This window comes from Armigeres subalbatus, chromosome 2 (assembly GCF_024139115.2).
Source record: "Armigeres subalbatus isolate Guangzhou_Male chromosome 2, GZ_Asu_2, whole genome shotgun sequence".
In the NCBI taxonomy this organism is placed as follows: Eukaryota; Metazoa; Arthropoda; class Insecta; order Diptera; family Culicidae; genus Armigeres; species Armigeres subalbatus.
In genome coordinates this window covers 173450483-173474532 of record NC_085140.1, presented here as the reverse complement: position 1 = coordinate 173474532, position 24050 = coordinate 173450483, and the positions used below count along the sequence as shown (strand labels likewise).

At 38.8% G+C, this 24050-nt stretch overlaps 2 protein-coding genes across 3 annotated transcripts in view; one reads left to right on the top strand and one right to left on the bottom strand.

Moving 5' to 3' along the window:
• The window catches only part of LOC134211216 (transcription factor btd-like), a 109635-nt gene that overhangs the window by 22247 nt on the left and 63338 nt on the right, over positions 1 to 24050 (top strand). The window lies entirely within an intron of this gene.
• LOC134211215 (cilia- and flagella-associated protein 44) lies at positions 831 to 23814 on the bottom strand. Its single transcript, XM_062687902.1, has 8 exons — positions 23511 to 23814; positions 22978 to 23450; positions 20999 to 22496; positions 20295 to 20933; positions 20123 to 20230; positions 3959 to 4142; positions 2595 to 3893; positions 831 to 2535 (listed from the first exon to the last, which is right to left on the bottom strand). Exons 1-8 carry the CDS (start codon positions 23615 to 23617, stop codon positions 1099 to 1101), a joined length of 5745 nt encoding a protein of 1914 aa, XP_062543886.1. The 5' UTR covers positions 23618 to 23814; the 3' UTR covers positions 831 to 1098.

Genomic DNA, 24050 nt, shown 5'->3' with positions numbered 1-24050 from the left:
TAATGTGTGGTATTTTTTATTATTGCTCTTCGAAGTGAGGCATAACAAAATAAAACTGGCACCACGTTCCTAGTTTTGAAAAAACTTCTACTCAGTGAATCCAGCAGTCAATTCCCTACGAATGTCTTGAATACTTTGTTTTTTTTTTAATAAATACCTAGCTAGCTAAATGTAAGCGTGGCTACGACTCATCGTCACAGGGAACGCATCAGAAAAGTATTGCCGAAAAGAAGAGAACTCACATCATTATCACTGATGAAAAAGGCCTCTGCCTGACTGCACTACCATTCAAGGCTCCAAGACACGATGTCCGTTGGATTACATGCATATGCCGTAAATTAGTGCGTCAATGCCAGATATGTAACGCGGCACCAAACAAAAATAGTCAACATGTGATACCACCACGACAGGATATGTCTTTGGTTGCCATATCAGTGCTAATGGCGTAAGCCGACCCACCGCGGCAAGGTAACATATCCGAGGGGAAGGAGAAACACCCATGAAAATCGTTATAGCTATATATTGCCCCTCCTTCCCCTAATCCTATTTGGGAAACTTTGGATTTCTTAGTCAAAACTATAATTTTTGACGTTTCGGCCTTTTATTTTGGCCTTTTGCAAGGGTGAATTTGTCCATCGTTTTTTCGCCTTTAAGTTTGCTATATTTCATGTAGGGAGGGCTTCTTGTAATTAGATTAAACATTTTGAGTGAACTTTGATGAATTTGGAACCACAATTATTTATTTTTTACATTAGTGCCTTAACACAACTCAACGAACTGAAACGAAGCCCAATCCGCCAGCTTGTACCAGTTTTCAGTATCCCCTCAAAAGTTGGCGCCAATGCGTTGTTTCGTCAATGGTTGCTCAAACAGCCCCACGTATTATCAGCTTGTCGTTAGGTGATAATCTAACAAAGTACAGTCAATAAATTTTTACTGTTGTGGGTTTTGGGTGATTTATATCGGAACGACCTTAGCCGGATTGATATCAGCAGAATCTGGTTATAAGAGGGGTGGTTTATTTCAACAAACGATGTGCAGTAAAATTACAAACAGCAGATTGGGATTCATTGAATCGTAGAAGAAATCGTAATAGCATTACTTTGTACTAAACTGCAGGATGCCTTCGATGATATGCGTGATAGTGTCTTCAGTGACATCGTCCACCATGTTCTCCGAAGCGTACTGTAGCAGTTCAAGGGTCAGCTGCTCTACATTCACTGCGGGAGGGTCAATGCCCGGTTTATTCCGTAAACCATTGGCAATGAAGTTGACTGTTTCCGGATGATTGATGTCGGTAACATGCAGCGTCGATACCACTTGTTTAAGTATATCGGCTAGGATGTTGTGCGAGTAGTTCTGCGAAGCTGGGGGAACCATTTCCAAACTATTGTTAATGATCTCGTTGAGGATCTCCTTGGTGTCGATATCGTAGCCTTCCTTGAATGTACGGAATATGTTCTCGATCAACTCAGCGATAGACTGGGGAGGGATAGTCAAAAGAAGTTCTTCCGGAATAAAGGACTTGAAGTTTTCGATGATATGCGGAAGTAAATCGCTGGCATGCTCTGGAGCGAAGTTGGCTATAATGTTTGACAGATAGTGAGACAAATGGGTTACAACTCTCTTGATGTCCGACTTTTGAACAAATGTTCCCAAATGATCAACCAAGAAATCATCAACTAATGAGGAAATTTCATTATACAAAAAGTTGTCCGGTGAACTGGCTCTTGTACTGGGAGGTGCTGAATCCATTACATTAGGATAGGTGGAATCGTCCGTTATTTTTCCAAGCTTCATTCCCGGTTGCATAGGTTCCAAGATTTGAGCAGCATCCGAACTCAGCGGTTTACACTTCATACTTAATGTTCGAATTTCTCTCTGCAGCATATTGATCTGTTCCTTCTGAGCTTTTGCTATTTCTTTGAGCTTAACCAGATCTGATTCGTAATTGATTGGGCTTTGATCTTTCTTGTCCATTAGTTTTTTCTGGTGTGCCAACATTTTTGTCAAATTGTTATATTCTTCCTGTAGAACTGTCAAGACGTGTAGCTTCTCTGTGCCTTCTTGAATCACCTTTGCCAATTCCTGTTGCTTCTTCGAATACAGGATTTTGAGATCTCTGGTCCTTTCCGCATAGCTCTTCTTCACGTCATCCATGTTGGCCCTCATTTCAAAAGCGAACTTTCGCAAAATAGTTTCCTCCAGTTCATCAAGGTTGATCACCCTTCCGAATTTTTTGATCATTGCTTGATTGATTTCCTCTCTCAGCACGATAATTTGTTGATCCATATATTTGATGTCCGTGCGCATCCGTGCTAGATGCACAACATTAATGCGATGTTTTCGTTTAGTTTCTAGTGTCTCCATAGCCAACTGACTAACGCGGGCATACAGTTTCATCAGTTTCTCGTTGTTGAACAGTAAACTGTTTTCGATATCGTAGAACTCAGTTTCCGTTCGAAAGTATTGCATTTGATCCATCTTCAATATGACAAGAGTGTCTATGTCATTCAGTCTCGCTTGTTTCTCTCGCTAAAATTGTAATTAAAATCAATTTCACTAAATAAATTTTATAGCAAAAAATCACTCACCCTGAAATTTAGCAACTCTCGTTTTTTATCGTTCAATCTGGATTCTACGTAGACTAGTTTCATCTTGAACCCTTCCATAGTTTTAATTGTTTCATTCAGTGTTTTATTCTCTTCATAATACTTTTTTTCCAGTTCAATCTTCTCATTCCTCAGCTTAATAGTGAGCTCGTACAGTTCCGGGTCACACCCAATTGGACACGGTTGCTCGTCTAGGAATATTTTGCTAACCTCGGTATCGACAGCATTATCCAATGCATCGATATCTTCGGAGGAATACTCACTCGAGGATTCAGTTTCGTCTTTGTCGTTATTAATTTTACATGGTTTATACTTCTTCTTATAAATGCGTTTCAAAAATGGCGTAAAGTTATTATCCGAGCAACTAGACATAAACTGATGGAAAATCGTCTTCTGCTCCGAACGTATTAGTTCCATATCTAGCTTCGATTGTTCTATGAACTGCTTAGATTCAACAACGGAGTTTTGTAAACTGTTTCTCTCAAGAGTTAATTCTTCTACAATCCCAATCATTTTACGCTCTATTTTTTCGAAGTCCTTCAAAACCCAAAGTTCTTGGTAAAGCGTCAGCTGGTAAATTTCCAAGTACTTGGCGTCCACTTCAATCTTCATTCGGCGCTCGGAAAGCTCGGTTAACTCATGGTCGAAATCGTCAATTTTCCTATTGATTTTGGTTATGATTTTATCCTGTTTGAACAACTTTTTCATCAATCTCATCTCTCTTAGCTCCTTTTCCCACTCCGTTCCCAATGGCGTACATGTGCCACCGTTCGGGAGTTTCGCTAAGCCTAGCACATATTTTTGCATTCGATCGGCGTATTCGGTGCTTCCCCTTTCTAATAGCTTTGCCTTGGGTTCACTGTCGTCCACCTGAGTATTTGCACCATCTGACATTTCGAATTCGTTTTCTGGATACTCCACAGCCGTATTGATGATTACCTCAACTGGAGGCATTTTTCGTTGATTCTCAGGAATCTCTTCATGGATGTCCACTAGCTTTCGTTTCTTTTGCTCGACGTATTGCGTCAATTCTTTCTTTTTAGCTCTCAGAGCAAATACTTCACCATTGTAGTCACTACGAATTGTGAACATTTCTTTCCTCACCTGCAACAAGTCGCGATACTTGGTCAGTGTAGTTTCCAGTTCCTCTTCGTTGGGTTCATAGTCCAGATCTGTCTTCAGTTTGTAGTCTCCGATGGTACTTGCTGCCTCTTTGATTGCTATATCGTCATCGGGATGGTTGACGTTAGGATCTGGTTTACGATTTTTTAATTCTTCCCACTTGAAATACGGTAAAACATATAAAAAATCCACGCGTTATTTTTAGTAAAATATATTTAGTTTACCTCTAGTTTGCGGATACGCTCTTTTGATTTTCTTTCGCGGTATTTAGCTAACAGGCGACGCATTTTAGTTTCCAGTTTAAAATCTATCGTTGATTGAGTTAATCCTTCGAGAAAAGATTCTTTCTTATCTAGTTGGGAGTCTTCGCGCTTGTCTAACTTGCAATGGTCGATAGTTTTAACCATTCTAAAAAAAATGATTTATGATTATTTCACAAGTGAGGCATATGTCCGAGACAAAATATTTCTGTGCATTTTTTATTTGCAGATACGAAAAGAAGAAAATGACATAGAGTGATTGTGCCAGTTCTCGAATGGCCTTCTTTTTCAAATAACATTTCGAATAATTTTGAAGTGTTTATTAGCTTAAACACTGCTTAACGGTGATTCCGGTATTTCTTCTACACAGTTTTTTGAAAAGTTGAATTATTCTTAGGAAGACCAAATTAAGAAATAATTTGACTACGATACAATCATCTTATTATGATATTCCTTCTTTTCTCTTAAATTCACAGTGCATAAAAGAAAACGTGAGATAAAAACAAAAATAAAGTGTTGGATTTTGCAAACTACAGACTAAAATGTCTTTCTGGATTATATTCCTCGGAGATTAGTTGATATAGCGGAGACCGGGGCTGGTCTTGAGCACACTTGTAACAAATTGAGGAAAAGGTATAAACAAACAAATGCGGCGAAAAAATCAGGCCATCCAACCATAGGGCTGGGGTAGGTTGGCTGAGTTTGTTGAAATAAGTGAAACACATCAAATCAATCTGAGTTCAGTGCGTGATCTCTCATGTTTCGGACAGCAGAACGATTGCGTGGTCGGCCGAATTATTGTGTTCTGCATTGCGCGGCCGGTAATAAAATTAATCAGTTCAGTGCGTGATCTCTCATGTTTCGAACAGCAGAACGACCGCGTGGTCGGACGAATTATTGTGATCTGCATTGCGCGGCCGGTGATAAAATTAATAAGCTAAGTGCGTGATCCCTCTTGTTTCAAAGCGGACTTGGTAGTCATATGGCTACTGCTTCTGCTTCATACGCAGGAGGTCGTGGGTTCAATCCCAGGTCCGTTCCATTCTCCTACTTTGTATTTTTCTCTTTATTTCTCATGTTCTAGCAATCGCTAGAACTGGAAATGGACTTCCATACCGTTTCCATTACTATTCCTATACCTTCAACTTGAGTATTCTAGCAGTAATCTGCTAGAATTGGAAATGATCTATAGAGCTCGTTTCCTACATCCAATTAGAAATTCCATCAGTTACCTTCTCCTATCTATCACATTGGCAGCTCGTTAACCAAGACGGACCTCTGCCTCTCCAACCTAACCCAGAAACTCCAACATATTCCGCATGAACTCGTGGCAAGTGCAGAGGTATATTCGGCTTGCAGTGGGCGAGTGATTGCATCATCATTTCCTCCCCCTTCCCTACATTGACTTGCATTCTGACGTGGCAGGCGCCAGTATGACCCAACAAATGAGATCACCAGTACTTGTACATTGAAGATGTGTGCTAGTCCCAAGCAAACATCTGTTGGTTCCCTGTGCAAGAACAGCTGATCTGGTCATAATGGAGTAGCAACTACGAGCAGTCAATCAAGCTCAAGCTCAAGCTCATAAGTGAAACACATCAAATCAATCTGTGCGCATTATTTAGAAGAAGAAAAAAGGTAGCGTTTATATTTTTGTAATATTCATGTCCATAAAATAATCTTAGATCTTTACTTTTTAGTCTTTTTTTAAAACATTTTTAGTAAACTTTTTACAAATCTCGCTACTTTCCTTTCCTCTACCAGAGTATACTTACGTTTGATATTATGTTCTCGAACATTTTCTCTCCCTTTAATGCTGCTTTTATTGGGGAATTGGTCAAAATTGGTGTCGATTGGTATTTACTAAATTTTAAACTCGTCCAAACAGCCTACACAAAATTCGGCAAACCTACCCCGCTGGATGTTTTCGTGAACAATCACAAACACAAAAGTGAAATTATTCTGGAAACATATATACCATTTCATATAATTTAAAAAAAAAACGTTCCTTTTTGGAAATCGGATGAATATTGATTCGGGTTACAAATATGACAAATAAAGCTATGTCCAAAGAATCCGGAATCATTTATCGTATTGCAGCGGCACGGAAAGTGACCGCTGCAAGAATTCTTTTACTAGGTTTGTCTACCTAGGCGCCCACTTGCTGTGGTATAAATTTCACGAAGTTTCGTGCAGCGTGTCAAAAATTATTCCAGATGGAAGCCGAAAGGAGAAAAAAAAGTCTGCACACCCACGTTGTAACAAGTACGTTTTCTTATTTAATTGAATCCCATGGAAAATCTATAATAGAATTTCATAAGTTAGAAACTATTGCATGAATGTTCGTTTTGCTTAATAAGATCCCTAAAGTTATGGGCCAAACACAATTGGTACGTTTGCGTGCGTTTTGACAGTTTTTCCATGGGAAAACTGTCAAAATGCACGCAAACGTATCAATTGTGTTTGGCCCATTAGTCTCCACACAATCGCACACCTCACGCCTTCGAAATGGTTGCATCTGGCATACAAGCTAATCAAGTGAGTTCCCATTACCAGTTACACACGCTAAACATGAGACCCAAGCCAACCGCGCGTCATTTCGCTATGCAAATTAGCTTGAATAGAGGGACAACGACCCGCAAATGCGCCATTCAAAATACATTGACCTTCCTTATTCGACTTTGGACTCTACTTCCAAGATCGGAGAGGATTTGACTGGATGTTTGAAAGCCGTCAGAAAGAGATGTCGCGATGCCCGCTAAATCTTTTATGTCCAATTGCGAGAATTAGCATTCGTGATATTATCTTCGAGTAATATCACGGCAACCGAGGATTATTTTACAGATTCGCAGTTAATCTGAGGCATTTTCCAACTCTAATCGATCACTTCGATTCGATCAGTGGAAGAGGCAAAAGTGGTCCGGATTTGTTTCGCGTCGTGGTGTAATTTAAAATGTTAGTTTGTGGCATGGTAGCTTTTTGTATGATGTGTTAACTTTCCCCCTTTGTTCCCCTAGTTGATCGTCAATCAGTAATTTGTTCGATCTAAGTTGCGGCAGTGCGTGCTACTAGTTTAGAAAAGGTAAAAGTGCGATATAACTGCAACCTAGTTAGGTCCCCAACTAAAAGTGCGTGTGCGTTTCTTTTAATTAGGTGCGAGGCAGCGAAGCCATTTGCCGTTACACCACCATCCCATTAGAGACCGCTTTTGACCCCACTCATCGGCGTCGAGGTAATCCCGGGGCACACGTGGCCGGAAGAGGGCCGCGTCACGTTCCTTTTACGCGCCCTAGACAGGCAGGCTCATCCAACCCATCAGCGTCCAACCGACAGCAGCGAGAACTATTGTTCGACGAACGGACGCATGTGCCGCGTTCAAGCGTAAGACCTCGCGCCAGGTAAGAGAGTCATCAACGAACGACACGTAAAGCCGTCGACATCGGGCCCAAGATATTTTTATGTACAGGTTATCCGACTTCGTCAGTAGATGGGAATAACCAGCGCGGGGGGGAAACATACATTTCCAGTGCAAAACGTAAACAAACGAGCATAAATTCCATACAAAAATCCAAGATGGCTGAGTTGGGGATATTGACAAGTCGGATAACCTGTATACATAAAAAAATCTTGATCGGGCCGGAGTAGTGCGCAAGCAGCTCTGTGTGCTCAGCCGCCGACTCATCACCATCCAACCATCCACGTAAAACCTAGGTAGTGAGTATTTGCATGCATTTTGTACTGTGAACGTCCATGCGCATGAGGCAATAAATTTCAAGTACATAATTGCCTCCGTTAAATGATTTGTATATGATCAGCGAGTGAATGAACGGGTAACGCACAAACAACACGCACGATACACTGTAGGTTGATGGGGATTAGATAGTATGCGATAGTGTAGCTAGATGTTAAAAGGGGGAAGAAGAAAGGCCTAGGCAAAGGAATAAACGAGATGTAATAAAGCTCTTTGTTTGACTGTATTAAAGCTTCGTGTTATACTTGATGTATGTGAATGTAGAAATTATAGCGTACAGCATACTGCTATTCGTCTCGAATTTGATGAAGTAGATTCCCGTAAATGTAGACAAACAGTGGGTCGTATGAATAAAAAGTAGTAAGTTCAACTTTACTACATTTTCAGTAGTAAACGTCACTTGTGGAACATGTTCGTATGAATAAAAGAGACTATCCCAAGCAACACCTCTTGTTTCTCAGTGAGTAACAACAACTGTGGAGTGACTTACTAAAGGTCTGACTTATGCACAACGCGTCGTATTTGGAACTCCTTTGTGACACAAAAAGCGCAAGAGGTGGAGCCTATTTGCAACATCTTGCGGCTACAATGAAAATAAAAACACAAAAACCAACCGGGAATCGAACCATGGACCTTGAGATTTGCAACCTTCCACTATAACCCTCACACCAACAATTCTATTTGGAGATTCTGCTACAAGTGCACTACATAAACAACAAAGTCATTTGTAACTTCATTGTACCTTATACGGAACATGCAGGGGACTGTCAAAAATAAAATACTGCTCAGCTGAGCTCAAAGTGTTTTGCAACATATCAGAAACATTGTCGTTACAGCAATGAACCGAAGTGTTATTAATTCTACAACTTATCTGTTTTGTTTCTTATATGAAACACATCGAATTTTAAACCACCCAAGAAGTCAGATGTGTAGAATATTGCGACGCCACCTAAACGGAAATGAAACATTGTGATTTTCTGAAACTGGGAAGTGGCTTTAATGTGACTCGATGTATAGCCAGTGTCTTCAATGCAATTTATTAGAAACCAACACCTATTTGAAAGATGTTGCGCGTGCTGCTTGGGTTACTACACTACACATTTCGAACATACTACAAACAACTGATTCGGTATGAATAAAACAAGAGTTTACTACTGATTTCTTGTAGTCTGCTCAAGACGTTGCTACTCATGTTTCAAATGCAGATTATTCATCAGAATCGAAGCGAATCGGCTTTTTTCTTGAAAATAGAAGTCCAATTTAGGGAAAACAAACAAAACAGACATGCTTTTTGTTGATTAGCCGCAAAAAAATGATGAAATCATCATCGTCATCATGGGGTCTATTTTGTTTTGACGTTTCTCCGTGTAGTAAATGGTAGTAAACTGTAGTAAAGGCTAAGTTCGAATGTAGCATATGCCATAAGTTCGAAAATGTTTTTATTCATATCAAACATGTAGTTTTCTCTGTGGACTTTATTTTTGAGTAGATACTACAAGCGTTGAGTTTTGCTACTTTTTATTCATACGACCCAGATAGTCATCTGAGAGGGGTTCCCATGTCTTTTCGCGGACGAATCATCAATTTCCATTTGAAGTCGTGATAACTTTTTATTCTAAAGCGTGATTAATTCGTTTGATTGTGAGGAGCTTGTGAGTTATTTGTCTTTGGAGCGGTTCTGGTAGTTGCACGTACGTGATTTAGAGTCTTTGCGGCGTCGATACGCTCACGCTAAGTACGACGGTTTTAAGACAACCAGTCACTTCCCTCCCCGATTTCGGGAAACATTGACCCTATCTTCTGGATAGTCTCAGGCCGGGCAAACCTTAAACTGGTGGGTGGTCTCCTTCACGGAGTGGCGCTTAAGCCACCCATTTAACCGGGGAACGTGACGGGTTGGCGGGTTATAACGTTGATAATCCTGCTCGTCAACGATGAAACCTACGTCAAAATGGATTTCGGACAGCTTCCTAGCCAAAAATTCTACATACTGACGGCACGAGGAGTAGTTCCTGCGAAGTTTAAGTTTGCTTTTTGGGCAAACTTGCAAAAAAACGGATGATTTTGGCAAGGGATATGCAGCTGTGGAGCAAAGACCTTAGTGTTTGTGACGAATAAGACGATGGACTCGAAGCTGTACAAGGAGGAATGTCTCAAAAACCGCGGTCGACCTTCCATAAAGCCCATAAAGGTCCCGTGAAGTTTTGGCCAGATTTGGCGAGTTGCCACTACAGCCAGGAAGTCATCCAGTGGTACCGCGATAATAATGAAGATTTCATCGATAAAAACATAAATCCACGCAACTGCCCACAGCTCCGACCCATCGAGACATTTTGGGCAGTAATGAAGCGGAAGCTTAAGAAATATGAAAAAAGTGGAAAAACAGCTCGGGACGCGACTCAGATGACCAAAATGTGGAACAAATGTGCCAAGGAAGTTGACTCCGGAGGTGTGCAACTTTTGATGAGAGGAATAAAGAAGAAGGTGCGAATTTTTACTGGAAACAAGAAGAAAATATTTGTATCAATCATTTTTCCTTAAAGTACAGTGAATTACCCTTATTTTTATGTATTAACCTTATTTGTACGTCAATCCATTACCGAGATACAGATGAACGGATTCTAAATGGACATAGCTTTATAGCGCCAAAATGAAAAAAAAACGTAGTCCTGTGCAAACGAAAACACAAAAATATCTGAAATTACATCCGTACATGGGCAGCCTAATACCCCACCAAAATCATTATAATGAGCGTATTCGGACATTTAATTCAAGCATGAAACTTAGGCAGCTGATTTAGCTAATCCTAGAGCACATCATTGCAAATCACGGCGGTAACCCGTATTCACCTCTGCGTCTCCATGAAAACTACGAAAAGGCATCGAGGGAACAGGCATGTTAGAAACAAACTACCAGACGAAAAACGTTCCTTTCTGTAAGATTTGTGCAATTTCTATGATGTATTTTTTTTATTGTTTCATGTTGTGATATTTGACTAAAATAAAAACTTTCCGTAAGTTAGAAATTTCCCATAAAAAATAGGAAATTGCCAATAAAGAAATCAGGGTATGAGCAATAAATAAATATAAAATTTCCACAAATAAAACAAAATTTTGTTTTGTGGAAAATTCTTAATTTTTTTTTTATTCCTTTCTTTATTTGTTAGGCACTCTGTGTTACTTAACCATGGTGCACTACTGTGCCGCGATCTACTGTGGTATTCTGCTGTACAGAATCCACACAGAATCTATTTTTAGATTTCCATTACCATTATTGTTGTCGGTGCCAGTCCATTGTGTCCGTTAGTCCATGTCGTGTATCCATTAGATCGTTGCATTGTTCGGTTGCCATTTATCCGGGTAACGTTGGAGGAATGCCTCCGAGAAGAACAAGTTGTCAGTCGTCATCATGCAGCCGTGACGGTAAGGCGCGTACCCCAAACGCCACCGTATGGGCTGCGGATCCGGCGACTGACGAGGGTTTGGTGGAGGGGCTGGGAATCGAACCCATGACCATTCGCTTGTAAGGCGAACGTGTAGCCAACTACGCTACGGGACCCCCCCCCCCCCAAAAATTCTTAATTGTGTATAGAAGTTTTGTTTTATTTTTGCTCATACCCTGATTTGTTTATTGAAAATTTCCTAATTGTTTATGGAAAATGTCTTAGAACCTTGAAAAAGATGGCATTGAAACGTCACGCAAAGAAAAAACTTCCATTTTCATTGCTGAAGTGACTGTCAAGAGCATCCAGTAAGCTAAATATTCAACGTGACTTGATTCTTCACAGATCACAGATCCTTTATCGAAAGTCTGTTTGTCCTGTCTTTCTAAAAAATGTATGGTCATTCAGCCATTTGCAGTTATTATTTCAAGAGAAATCGCACGCTTTACAGAAATAAATATGTTTCGAGCATGCGTGACAGTATCACATTGTAGTCACCAGCTTGGTACGATCACGGTCGCAGTAATTTAAATTTCGTTACAGGATAATTAGATTAAAAAATAACAAAAATGTATTTATGTATCGATCAACCAGTTTTGGTATCAAAATTGTAACAGAGAGATGCTCTTGGAAACATCATGGTTGTCGTAATATGACCACTACAGTGATTCAAACTTTTTCGCTCCCTTATGCTTAAACGATGATATTTGCGGTTAAATGATCCTCCTAAATTTTTGGCTAGATTGCTTGCTTTGATTGTTATTTGACTGAGCACGTGCAGTTTGAAGTTTGTATGGAAATTACCTTCAAAAATCAGTCTAATAAAATACTATTAAAAAACAATAAAATTCGCCACATATGTGACAAACTGTTTTGTGAGATGGTCCATTAAGTATTTCAATATAATCAACCCGTTGTCTTCATAATATCCCTTCTAAGCTTAGAAGACAGTTGTTGATGTGAAGTAATCTGACTTTTGTCAGCAAAGTAATAAAGAAAACAAAACTTATTTACATGTAATAAAGAAAACAAGCTATTTACATTACTGATGTTGATGTTATTCTTTTACGTATTTAATTGAATTCCTTTTAGTAGGGCATCTGTTCCATTATTAATAACATGATCCTATATCAACAACATTCGCAAAACGTGCAATTTAGGCTCAATTTGTGTCGTGTTTTGTTGTTTTCCGACGTGCTCACTGCTGAAAAAAATCACAAAAATGAGAAACAAAACAAATAGCGCACCAATTCTTTGTTTTCGAATGGTATTGATTTGGGTACATGGTATGAATTCAAGGAGCAGTTCCCCTATTTCCCTATCAACTTTTCTTGACAGCATCATTTTTTTCCGCAACGAAGACCATCTGCACAGACAAACAGACGTAACTCTTCATACAAACTGTTCGAAAAAATATCGCCATTCGCTTTTCAGAAAAAACTACTGCCATCTGTTATCAGAATCGCGAGAAACAGAGCCGGCCATGATTATTTCCCATTTGACGTTTGCTCCTAACGCATACATCTATATCAATCATCATCATCATCGTCATCAACAGAGAAAACATTCAGCAGCATAATTTTAGATCTAGTTGTGTTACGGACATCTTAAGGACGGTAAACATGAGGCAAAACCACAAAAGGCGTTTTGCCTCGGGGGGGCGTTTTGGGGCCTCTTCCCCTATTCGATTTATTCGCAACAAGTTGCACTCGACGCGTAATGCGGTCTGGTTGTTTCCTATCAAAAATTGGCTTGATTGGTCATTGTGTTCCAGAGTTATTTAAAGAAACATTGTTTTTTGCCAAAGGTCCATTGGGAAAGAAATCAAAATTTTAAAAACAATGACTGCAAATAGATATGAAACAATGGAAATAGTAAAATCTATCCCCATTAAGTTCTATTTTGACCTTCTATGCGTTTTTTCTCGATTTTATAATGCGTGAGAAATGTTCTATCATCGATAGGTGGATTAATCTGGGTTTTTCATGTATTTTTATTTTAAGCAAAAAATTGACTCAATGCAAATTCTTCTACATCATTAGCTTTACATCCCCCACTGGGACATTGCTGCCTCGCAGCCTAGTGTTCATTAAGCACTTCCACAGTTATTAAATGCGAGGTTTCTAAGCCAAGTTACCATTTCTGCATTTGTATATCATGAGGCTAACATGATGTTACTTTTATGTTGGGTTTTGGGTTTTTCAAACCCCCATTCCCACCCCGGAAGATTTTTCCCATACAAATCATTTTTTATTTATATAGAGCATAGGAAAATGGCAGACCCCCCCCTCACCCCAAAAGAGCTTACGTATTAGTGTACGATTCCTAAGGAGGGCCCCTCAGTGTCAATTGCGTAACCGATTTTGTTTTTTTTTAATTTGGTAATTTTGCAGATGCATGCTTTCTTGTTTTTCAGTAGGCAGGAGACCTTTCGTAGCTCAACAATAAAGCATATGGCTTTGTACGAAGCGTACTATGCAGAGGGTGACTAAGACCGAATCTCTATATGGACTTAAAAGTTTTCGGGTGAGAAATTTTGTCGCTTTTCCGAAGCATAGAAAACGTACAGTTAATAACTGTGGTTGGGCTTAATGAGTATTAAGCAGCGAGACGGCTAATGTTTAAGTTGTGGTATGCGACTCCAATAGTTATAAAGTAGACATATACAGAAAGGGAGTGATTTTATAGAAGGAATCATATCCCCCTTCAACTTTGACCGGGCAGATGTGAGCCTTCAAAAAATAAAGTATATCGTCTGTTACTCCAAGCAGACGCCTGCCTGAAACTAAGAAATTCCGGTTTTCGTGTCACCGACTTTTGTAACTACGCCTTATGATCTATTCCGCCTTTATTACATGTGTAAGAAGGTCTGCATTGCGAGATACTGCCTTTTGTGATTTTGGCTTCCGAGTTTCCGCCTTTCGTTAGAATCCAGTATAAGAGCACGTCATTATGCATTTATGTCTATGCTTTTATCTCCGTAAAGAAGAAGACGACGAAAATAGGCTTAACCAATAACTCTTCCTATACAAAATACATGGTTGCTGTTAAAGACAGAGGTAGACCTATTGTTGTTGCTGCCGAAAAAGTGTTTGATAGAAATGTGTTTGAAGTTGTTGAAGAATGATCGAATCCTGATTCTATCGATGGCCTTTAACGGACATGAAGCGCGAACATTAAAATAGCCAGATCAGAGAGCTTTTGGCGGTTTCGAGTGAAAGTGCTGCGTACTGTATGGGATTCTGGGGAGACTTGATCCCTTTATATCATTTCCGATTTATCATCATTATCACTAATGAAAAAGGCCTTTGTCAGACTGCACTACCATTCATGGATCCAAGACACGATGTCCGTTGGATCACATGTACATGCGTAAAAACAGTGCCTCAATGCCAGATATATGACCAAACAAAAATAGTCAACATGTGATACCACCACAACAGGATATATCTTTGGTTGCCTTCTCAGTGCTAATGGCGTAAGCCCATCCATCGTATAAAGATCACATATCCGAGGAGAGGGCCTTTTATTATTTACGATTTATAACAGTAAATAATTTAAAAAATACGCGTTTATCGCGCAGACTCTCTAATAAATATATAATTTAACTTTATTGATGTGTGATACTCTGTAGATTGTTGTTGTTATTGATACACAATCGATTTGTTGGAGTGCTGTCAAAATCGTATTTAAAAATTTCGTCAGGAATTGGTTCCTCTTCAAAACTTAATTTATTAAAAGTAGAAAGGTGCTCTTTGATTTTTTAATTCCTAATTCCTTTTTCCTCCAAAATACGCAGATATGCGACTTACTGTGCGTATTTATGAACAATTTTTGATTTGGAATTCAACAGCGCATGTAATCTTAAAATTTGAGGAGTCTTGATCCCCTTTCTATGATATCTACTCAATAATTTTTTTTTCCGAGCCAACCCTTCATCAAATCTTTCAAATCTACACAAAAATGGCCGCCTTAGAACCCATTTATTTTCTTGAATTTTTTCGCCAAATTGTTGTATGGGTGATAAATGAGGGATCAAATATCCCTATATTGACGCAACAATTTTGAATCCCAAGTATCCGAAAATTGTGATCGAACTTGTGAAAATTGTGATGGCATTTTGACCAGTACAGATCATTTAACATATTTATGACTCTGCGCTGCGAAAAAAGTTATAGCCTTTGGTCATTGTTAAGAGCAGTTGTTCAAATTTTGCGTGGCCATAAAAAAATCTTCATGAGGGTCAATACAAAAAAACCGTCCTGCAGAATCAATACGGTTGTCCGATCCGATCCAACATATAACTCACCACATAACGATCTTTGTCTAGAAGATCTATACTAAAAAGTACGCTAGAACAAAAACTACTTTTGTTCTTGGTAAAACAGGGGATCAAGTCTCCCCACAGCATTTGTGATTAACATAATTCAACCATAGTAACCTGGACTTTGCATAAAGGGCTTGGTCGGAACCGTGGCCATTCACCGTGGGGTTCAAAGTAATCTTCAGTATGTTCACGAAAATATTGAAAAATGCTTTATTTTTACATCAGCATCATTAAAGAAGTTCAAAAGAATCGTCGCCGAGCAATTACTCTGAAATATAGCTGTTTCAACAGCTGTTTGATGTTAGAGTTTGTTCACATTCCTCTGCGGCTATCTGCTTTGTTTTCAGACATCAAGTATAATCTGCGCTTGCTCAATATCAGAGAAAAAAGTGAATGTTTTATTGTTCTTTACCTTTTAATATCCATGCAAAGTGTGTATTTTGAGTTTTTGTATAAAATTAGGCCGAAAATGTCGGTAACACTCAAGGTACCGTCAACTGGGGGGAAGATGATCATTTTTAAGACAAAACATGCAATAAAAATGTGTGTTTACATTTTAAATCGAAACAAATAATTTCAAAACATGTACTGCTATACGTTGCAATAATCAACAACTTTAGTTTTCTGAAATGTGTTCGCATTTATTAAAATAAATTAAATTATCACGCATTTTTTGAGTAATCTGGTTTGGGGTGAAGTTGATCAAGACAGCTCTACTAAAATCATTATGACCTAGTAGTCAAAATACACTAGGTTATTTGTATGAATGTTGAATTTACTACGTAAAGAAGTCTACGAAGTCAATATTTGAAACGAAAATAGCGTCATTTATGACTATCTCTCTCTTTCTTCCACAAAATACATTTTCATGATTAAAATCGAAAAACTTGGATTTCTACCTAGCAGTAACATTACTTGAACGGAGAATATTGTTGACTACCGTTTCATGAAAAAATTTGGCACTTTTGACTGACACATCAAATGATCACCTTCACCTCAATGATCATCTTCCCCCCAGTTGACGGTAACACTTCATTCTCCTCCAAATCAAAAATGCACGGCGAACGGATCCCCCAGAAAATAACTGTGTCCATTCACCGTGCATCAAAATCGTGAGTACTATGAATGATTCCGTCATAATTTTGAAGAAGTTGAGCCAAAAAAAGTCGCAGAAGCAATGGTTTTCCGGGGATGACTTGTTTGTGATAAGAGTTACGCGACGCTATGAGCATTGATTTCAGCATCAGCAATAGAATTGTTTTGATTGATTATGTCCTTTCTGTGTTACACTAAAACACATAAACTTCATATGTTGATGCTCAATTAAATGAAAAACACGTATTATATTATAAAATGAATGTTTGAATTCATATTTTAATTAATTTAATTGAAAAGTTCTTATGCACGTTGAATGGGTACCTATACCCACACGGCCCTAACACGTTGAAAGGATACCCCAACATATCACTGAAAAATTATCTACATCCATCTACCTTGCCGAAAACAGATAGTCTCTGATTTTCATTCGAATTAAAATAATTATTTAAGGTACGTGACGGTGTTCAAGGGTATAATTTTTAATTTAATATATTTGGAGAGCCCTGAGCAGGCTTGTAAAATGTCATCTGCATGTCATTTGACTAATTTGCTAATAACTTTCTTCAGAAGTAAAATTCACATCATAATTTTAGCTGTACTCATAACGCTTGAGTAGGGCTATATTTTTGTTCATCTAAGGCTGGAGACTGAAAACTCCCCAAAATGTCACGTGTCATTTGAATGACATTTTGCCTCCCACGCCCCAGATTACATATTTACAGCAATGTCTTGTTAGACAAAGTTGTAGGCACATTTAAGCACTATAAGTTCGTCATACATCAATAATCAATAGCTTACTTCTGAAAAAAGTTCTGGAAAAATTATACAGACGAATGCAAATGACATTTTACAACACTGGCCCTGAGACATGCTAAATTGCCTAAAATGCACTGTGAATGGTTACTTGACGGTACCTTGAATGTCAAATTTATTGTTTTGGTTTGCTTGTTCTTAAATATTAAAATTTGGCTACTGTGATGAAAAACATGGACGTCTGACACATAAAGTACCTCCTGGAACAAAACATGTTGATCACAAGATTTGAAGCGCCATTGGCAATCAGAAACTTAAATGCATCTACTCTCCCCACCTTCCCTGGCGGTAAAATAGAAAATAGTGTGTAGAGCAGATGCATGAATGACCGGCTGTTTCAAGTTTACAATGACAAAAGTATCGTGAATTGCATAAAAAATTAGTTGACCTGGCAGACATTGTCCTGCATAGTAGGCAAAAATGCGCGTTGTGAACTACCTATGCAGATTTTCCATACAAATCAACCTCAATCTTACTCGTGATTTTCGCAAGAGAAAATATCATATAAACCCGTCGGAAACGATTAGGGTTCAGAAATTACGTAACGCTGAATGATGATTTTGGACCTCCACCCTTCACAAAGTAACACTTTTTAATGGAAGGTTTAATTTTTTTGTATGGTTTAATTTCGTATTTTATATACAGCGTTACGTAATTTGTTAAAGGCCTCTTACGAGAAAATCCTTCCAGTCGTTTTCGATTTATGCGGATCCGAGCACACAGCATTTAATTTTTATTATTTAGAAGATAGAGAAGATAGAAGAAGAAGAAGTAGAAGAAAAGGAAAACTAAAAAGAAGAAGAATAAGAAGAAGGAGAAACGGAAGACGAAAAAGAAGAAAAAGAAGTAGTAGAAGAACCGGAAGAAGAAAAAGAAGATGAGGAAGAAGAATAAGAATAAGAAGCGGAATAAGAAAAAGAAAAAGAAGAAGAAGAAGATAGCAGTCTTCAGAAGGTTTGATCTTGATCACAGCTTATCACACATTGAAATGTTTAGTCCGTTGTATTATCAAAGATTACCATTAAAAGAATTGTGAATGTCAGCCATAAAATTGGTTGTGCTTGTGAGAGTAGAAAACTAAAAGATAAAGCTAGAACAAAAGTAAGCATTATAAAACATCTTCAAACTGGAGAAATATTTTTAATAATTTAATTTAAAAATGGATTTTGTGAAACACAACAACAATAATAGTGAAACTAAACAACAGTGAAGTACAGGGTGGCAACGCTAAACTGGCACATTTTCAATAGTTTGTAACATTTGAATCAGAACACGTTTCCCTTCAATTTATCATGAAGCTGCATGCACATTTAAGGTGAAACTGTCCAGAATCCAAATAAATTATACCTCGCGTTTTTAGAGACACCAATCTCAATAAAGAAGCAGCAATTAACGGTTGAATTTATATTACGACTTTACTTTGTCGCAGGAAGCGTAAAATAAAAAGATGACAACTGCTAAGTGCTAGTTGCTTCAGTGTTGATAGTGGCGTCCTTGAAAATGAGAGGTGGAACAAAATTGGATTTCAAAAAGTTTGTAAAATCATGCTACTTACGGTAGAATTTTTATGTCGATTGCTTGTGGCGACTTTCGTGTCCGTCTTTTGTTTTATTTGGTATTTTATCCCAAATCAAAATTAATTCTCTTTCGAATCAAATAATAATTGGGTAACGTTGCTTCCCTGTACAATGTGAGTGAGTGAGTAATTGCTCGTCAATTAAAAAAATAGTTTGTTGTTTTCACCTGTCTTCTGGTGATTTACACATCTCCATGAATCGTCTTGTTGCGAAAGAAAGAAAAATATCGTTAATATAACTAACGCACAGTGTTTTTGGCCATAGCACCTAATTATTTATCAGTATCTCTAAATACAACCACTTCTTAAAACTATAGGTTTGCTTTTTTACGAGATGCCAAGTTGTTCTATTGAGGAACATTTTCCAAACATTTATAGAAGTTTTGTCGACTTCAAATTATTCAAGATATGTATAAAATGGGTCCGCGACGTTAGGCATAATGGACGTTAGGCATAACGGACGTTAGGCATAATGTATGTTAGGCATAATGGACGTTTGGCATAATCCTGCCTTCTTTATGTCATAAGCTGTTCTTTGGATCGTTTTATGTCTAACGTCCGTTAAGCCTAACGTACATTATGCCTAACGTCCGTTATGCCTAACGTCAATTATGCCCATCGTTCATTATGCCTGACGTACTTATGCCTAACGTCCTTATGCCTAACGGGGTATACCCCTTGCACTAAAACAACAACAAAAAATTCCCTGATAGAACATTTAGGTTCAATTATATTATATGTGAGGCGAAGGTTATTATTTCAAAGATACTGAGATATTGAATACCAATGCTTCATAACACCGATTTCAGCCCAGACTGATTATTCTTATATTATATTTTTTATTTGAGAAACTTCGGGAGCAAGTGCAAACTTTTAAACAGTTTTCGCTATGCTGTCAGGTCAACTATAGTATACCAACTTTCTTATCGTAATCCAATATGCTAAATATTTGCAAACGTATCATGAAATAAATACCTTACACAAATATTTCAATAAAATTGACGTTTCGACGTACATAGATTGTAAATTAAACATTAGAGTACTCAATCGATAGTAGAAAATCGGAGTTTGCACTTGACCAAGAAGGTTCTATAAAACGAAATTATTATGCTGTATCTTACCTCCTTCTGGCTTCTTCTTCTTCAATTCGGTGCTCTAAATCTTCTACTGTCTGATAGTACTCATCATTGAGCTTTCCTATCCTGAATGATTTAACCGAGGTCGATATTCTGTAACATTGAATTTAATTATTTTTTTTTTACTTTTGAATAATATTGACGTTTTACAATTCACCTTACACCAAGAACTTCAATCGGTGCGCTCTCCATTTCTTCCAGAAAAAAGTTTCTCAGCTTTTCCCCCGTTAGCCGTGCCTTTTCCACGTCGAATGCTGTCTTCCGACGAACGAGATCCATTTTTTCCTCAAGCTCCTTCCTCAGGTCCAGAGTGATCCTTTCATCCAAAGTAAAATCTTCCATTGCGAAACGTTGCGATTCCGGGAGCGACAGATTTCTCTCCAGGATCTGCTCAAACTGTTTCCGGTAATCGGCTACGGTGTTCAGGATTTCGTCTTTCTGGTCGTTCAGCAGTTTAGCTTTTCTGTCATTCTCTTGTTTCATCTTCTGCTGTTCAAGTGATAAATATGCACGATCCTTGATGTCTTCTACGCACGGGAAGGGTACATCGACAGATCTGGACTTCGGTGACGCTATAGGCATTGTAGATGAGAACCATTTGTAGGCAAATAAGTTCCCATCTGTTCCAACGCTGAAAAGGTACTGCTTATCACAACTGAATGTCAATCCAGACACTTTTCCATTGAGATTGTAATGCATATTGAGCGTGAAAAATTCGTTCAAATCTCTGAAGTCGTTTTTAGCTCGGTTCACGCGAATCGAACCGTCTCCCATTCCGAATATGAGATAGTCTTGACTAGAAAAGAAATGGTATACTTATAGAAACTAGTATGTAATTTTTTTTTTCAAAACAGGTTTTACTCGTAGATGTATGTGGTTATTTCGGTGTCTTCTGCTCCAGGAACTGGCGTACATGATACCGGATCTTCGTCATCAAACTCGTATTCGTAGACAAATCCAGCATCGTAGCCGCTCATCGACAGCCACAGTGTATCCTCTTCCGTGTACTGTACCCACAGGACGGCATTGGGAATCTTTGGAATGTACAAAGGTTCTAATTCCTCTTCTTCTTCAGAGTCTTCCAGAAAAGCATTTTCATCGATTTCGACTCCTGGGTTTTCTTCACGAATTCTTTCTAAGCTTTTCTTTTTCTTTGCTCGCTTCTGTTGCTTGCGTTCCTCGATTTCCGCAACTCTTATGTTCCGTTTTATTTCAGACTTCACTGATTGAAACGTCAACTGGCGTATATCTATGCTTTTCAAGTGGTACGATATGTCGGTGTAGTCCTTTGGGGTTTCCGGCAATTCAACTTCCAGTACGTGTCCATGACGGCAACCTATTAGGGCAGTAGCAAATGTGTTCGGTTTCCAATTGATGTTTGAAACTGCTGACGGGGTGTATATGAGACCAATTGGTTCTAATGTTACGAATGAACTTCCTCTAATCAATTGATGTACGAATATAGATTTATCCTCCGACCCCGATACCAATATGGTCTCGCGCTCGTTGATGGCCAGTGTAGTAATAGCTTCGGAATGAGACTTCATGATCTGAACTATGCAAACCGGGCATTCAGAAATCGACTCATTAAGGTTAACCTTTATAATACGAATGAATCCATCTCCAAAACCTAGCACAAGGATCATCCCTGTGGGCTCCAATGTAACAGGAAGCCAAAGCATAGTATGTCCATTTGCGGCAAATTGGTACTCAAAAATCATGTTTCGCTTCAAATAATTATACATGAATAGTCTGCCATCACTTCCCAAAGTGGCCACGTGGTGCGTGGTAGGACTGCTTTGAACCGCCATTATCGGTCCTGAGTGACACTTTAGAAGCTGCTGAGGTTCAGCTGGTTTGTAGGCCGGCGTTATGTCACATTGCCAAATTCCTCCATTTCCATCCTGAGCATACCACTCATATTCTCCTTCTTTCTTTATCAAACACATCAACTCACTAGGGCACAGATCATTTCCAATTCTGTACTCCATAATGGGTTCAATTTGCACCACCCGATCGTCATCAGGGGGGTCAGCTAGCTCAACAGTTTCCCAGAACCACATCCTGATGTAGCCGTCCATTCCGCAAGTCATCACCTCGCCATCGCGTACACTTATCTGCGTAATGGGACCTTTATGACACGGTTTACGTCCCTTGCGACAAACCTCTATTTTTATAAGACCAGCTTCCCATACGAGAACATTTCCCCACTGGCAACCAGATAGGACTTTTTCGTCAGGCATCGGAAGAATGCCTACAATATCGGAAATTTCGGTTTTTCCGAAGCGACCGAGTTCACCCTGAAGCTTAAGGCCAGTGAACGTTTCCGCCATTTTCCAGAATTTTATATGACCAAGGCCTGTAAGTAATAATTAGATTTGGGATTAGCTCTCATACTGAGCATAAATGTAATTAAAGATGTAAATTTGTACCGCTGGTCATCCTAAATCTGATGCTTTCATTCTGTAACATATGTATAAATTTGTACAATTTTATGGACTTGAAAGTGAATTATAATGGTCATTCAAAAACAGCAATCGAATCGATAAGTTTAGGAAGCAAGTAATAAAAAAATTACGAGAGATAAAAAGAAGTTGCATTTTCAAAACTTGATCCCTCTATAAGATAAACATATTTAGGTTTTTTCAAGTCTAACGAAAGATCAAATTGGTAAATTTCCAATTCCTTAAAAAAATTGAATAGTCGGACTTAAGGACAGTCGTGGGAAAAGTAACATATTTTTGGGTCTCGAACACAAAAAAAAAATAGTGCTGAATTATAAAGATTTGACAATAAAATCCTTAACACTGAATACTCATATGTCGTTCCCCTTCACTTACCACACGAAGTCAAATGGCCGGCTACCGTCGGCGAGAACATTACGTTAATCACATCGTTGGAGAACGATTTGCAGCGTAGAATGATTTCCGCTTCGCGCCAGTTCCACACGGTCAGCATGTAGTCCGGATCGCAACCCTGCGAGACCAACAGTTCTCCGTCAGCACTGTAGTCGACGCGACTGTAGGCCTGGGTGGTACCGTTCTGCAGCAAGTTCACTACGCTCATCTCCGGATACTGATAGATGATGATTGGTGGATTGGTTCCGTTTTCACCCACGGTCAAATGACACAGCTTGGGGTTCGGGTTAGTCTGGATGCATCCTATTCCACCGCCGGTCGAGCATCGCCGGGTGGTTACGGTTTGCGTTGCCACGTCGAAAAAGTGTATCAAATTACCGGAAGCAAACACAAGCGTTGCATCATCGATTTTACACAGGTTGAAAGGGCGCTTGCAGTCATAGCCATACGAGTAGCTGAATGCAGGAAAAGTGATAGCGATAATTATGTTCGTTATGCAGACATGGTTTACTTACTCGTATTCGAGTATTTCCGATGGGATTGTACATGATGAACTTCTGATGGGTTTCGAAATCAATGATCGTTCATTAGTTTTCACAGAACCTTGGCTCGTTCGAGACATTTCAGAGAGAATGAATCAGTTTATGTTATTTATACTGGTTGCGGTAAACATAAATAACATATTTCGGTTGCTACGCTTAAAGCGTAACCAAGGAAAGCAAAGGGCAACATATATTTTGACTGGTTAGAAACGCCTTTATACTAATTAAATGATGGAATCAATGAATAATGCATTCTGCTCAGCGAGCACATGGTCGAGGTTCGGACAAATCACACCAAGTGCCAATAAAATATTACCATTTTTTACTGCCCAAGACTTTGTTTAGCTGATTTTATTGATTACAAATCGTATTAGATATCCCTCAACGAATGTAAGTATATATTAATTGATATGAATTGATTACCGTTTTCCTTTTACCATCAAAATAACTCAGTAATAAAGCCGCTTGGTGCGACTATCATGACCCTGAGAAGCTTCAGGCTCCCGCTTTGAC

Coding starts and splice junctions, on each gene's coding strand:
- LOC134211215 (XM_062687902.1), bottom strand. CDS start 23,617: ATGTCTCGAACGAGCCAAGGTTCTGTGAAAACTAATGAACGATCATTG. Junction 20,231..20,294: donor ATTGAAGTTCTTGGTGTAAG/GTGAATTGTAAA, acceptor TCAATGTTACAG/AATATCGACCTCGGTTAAAT. Junction 3,894..3,958: donor AGCGTATCCGCAAACTAGAG/GTAAACTAAATA, acceptor CCGTATTTCAAG/TGGGAAGAATTAAAAAATCG.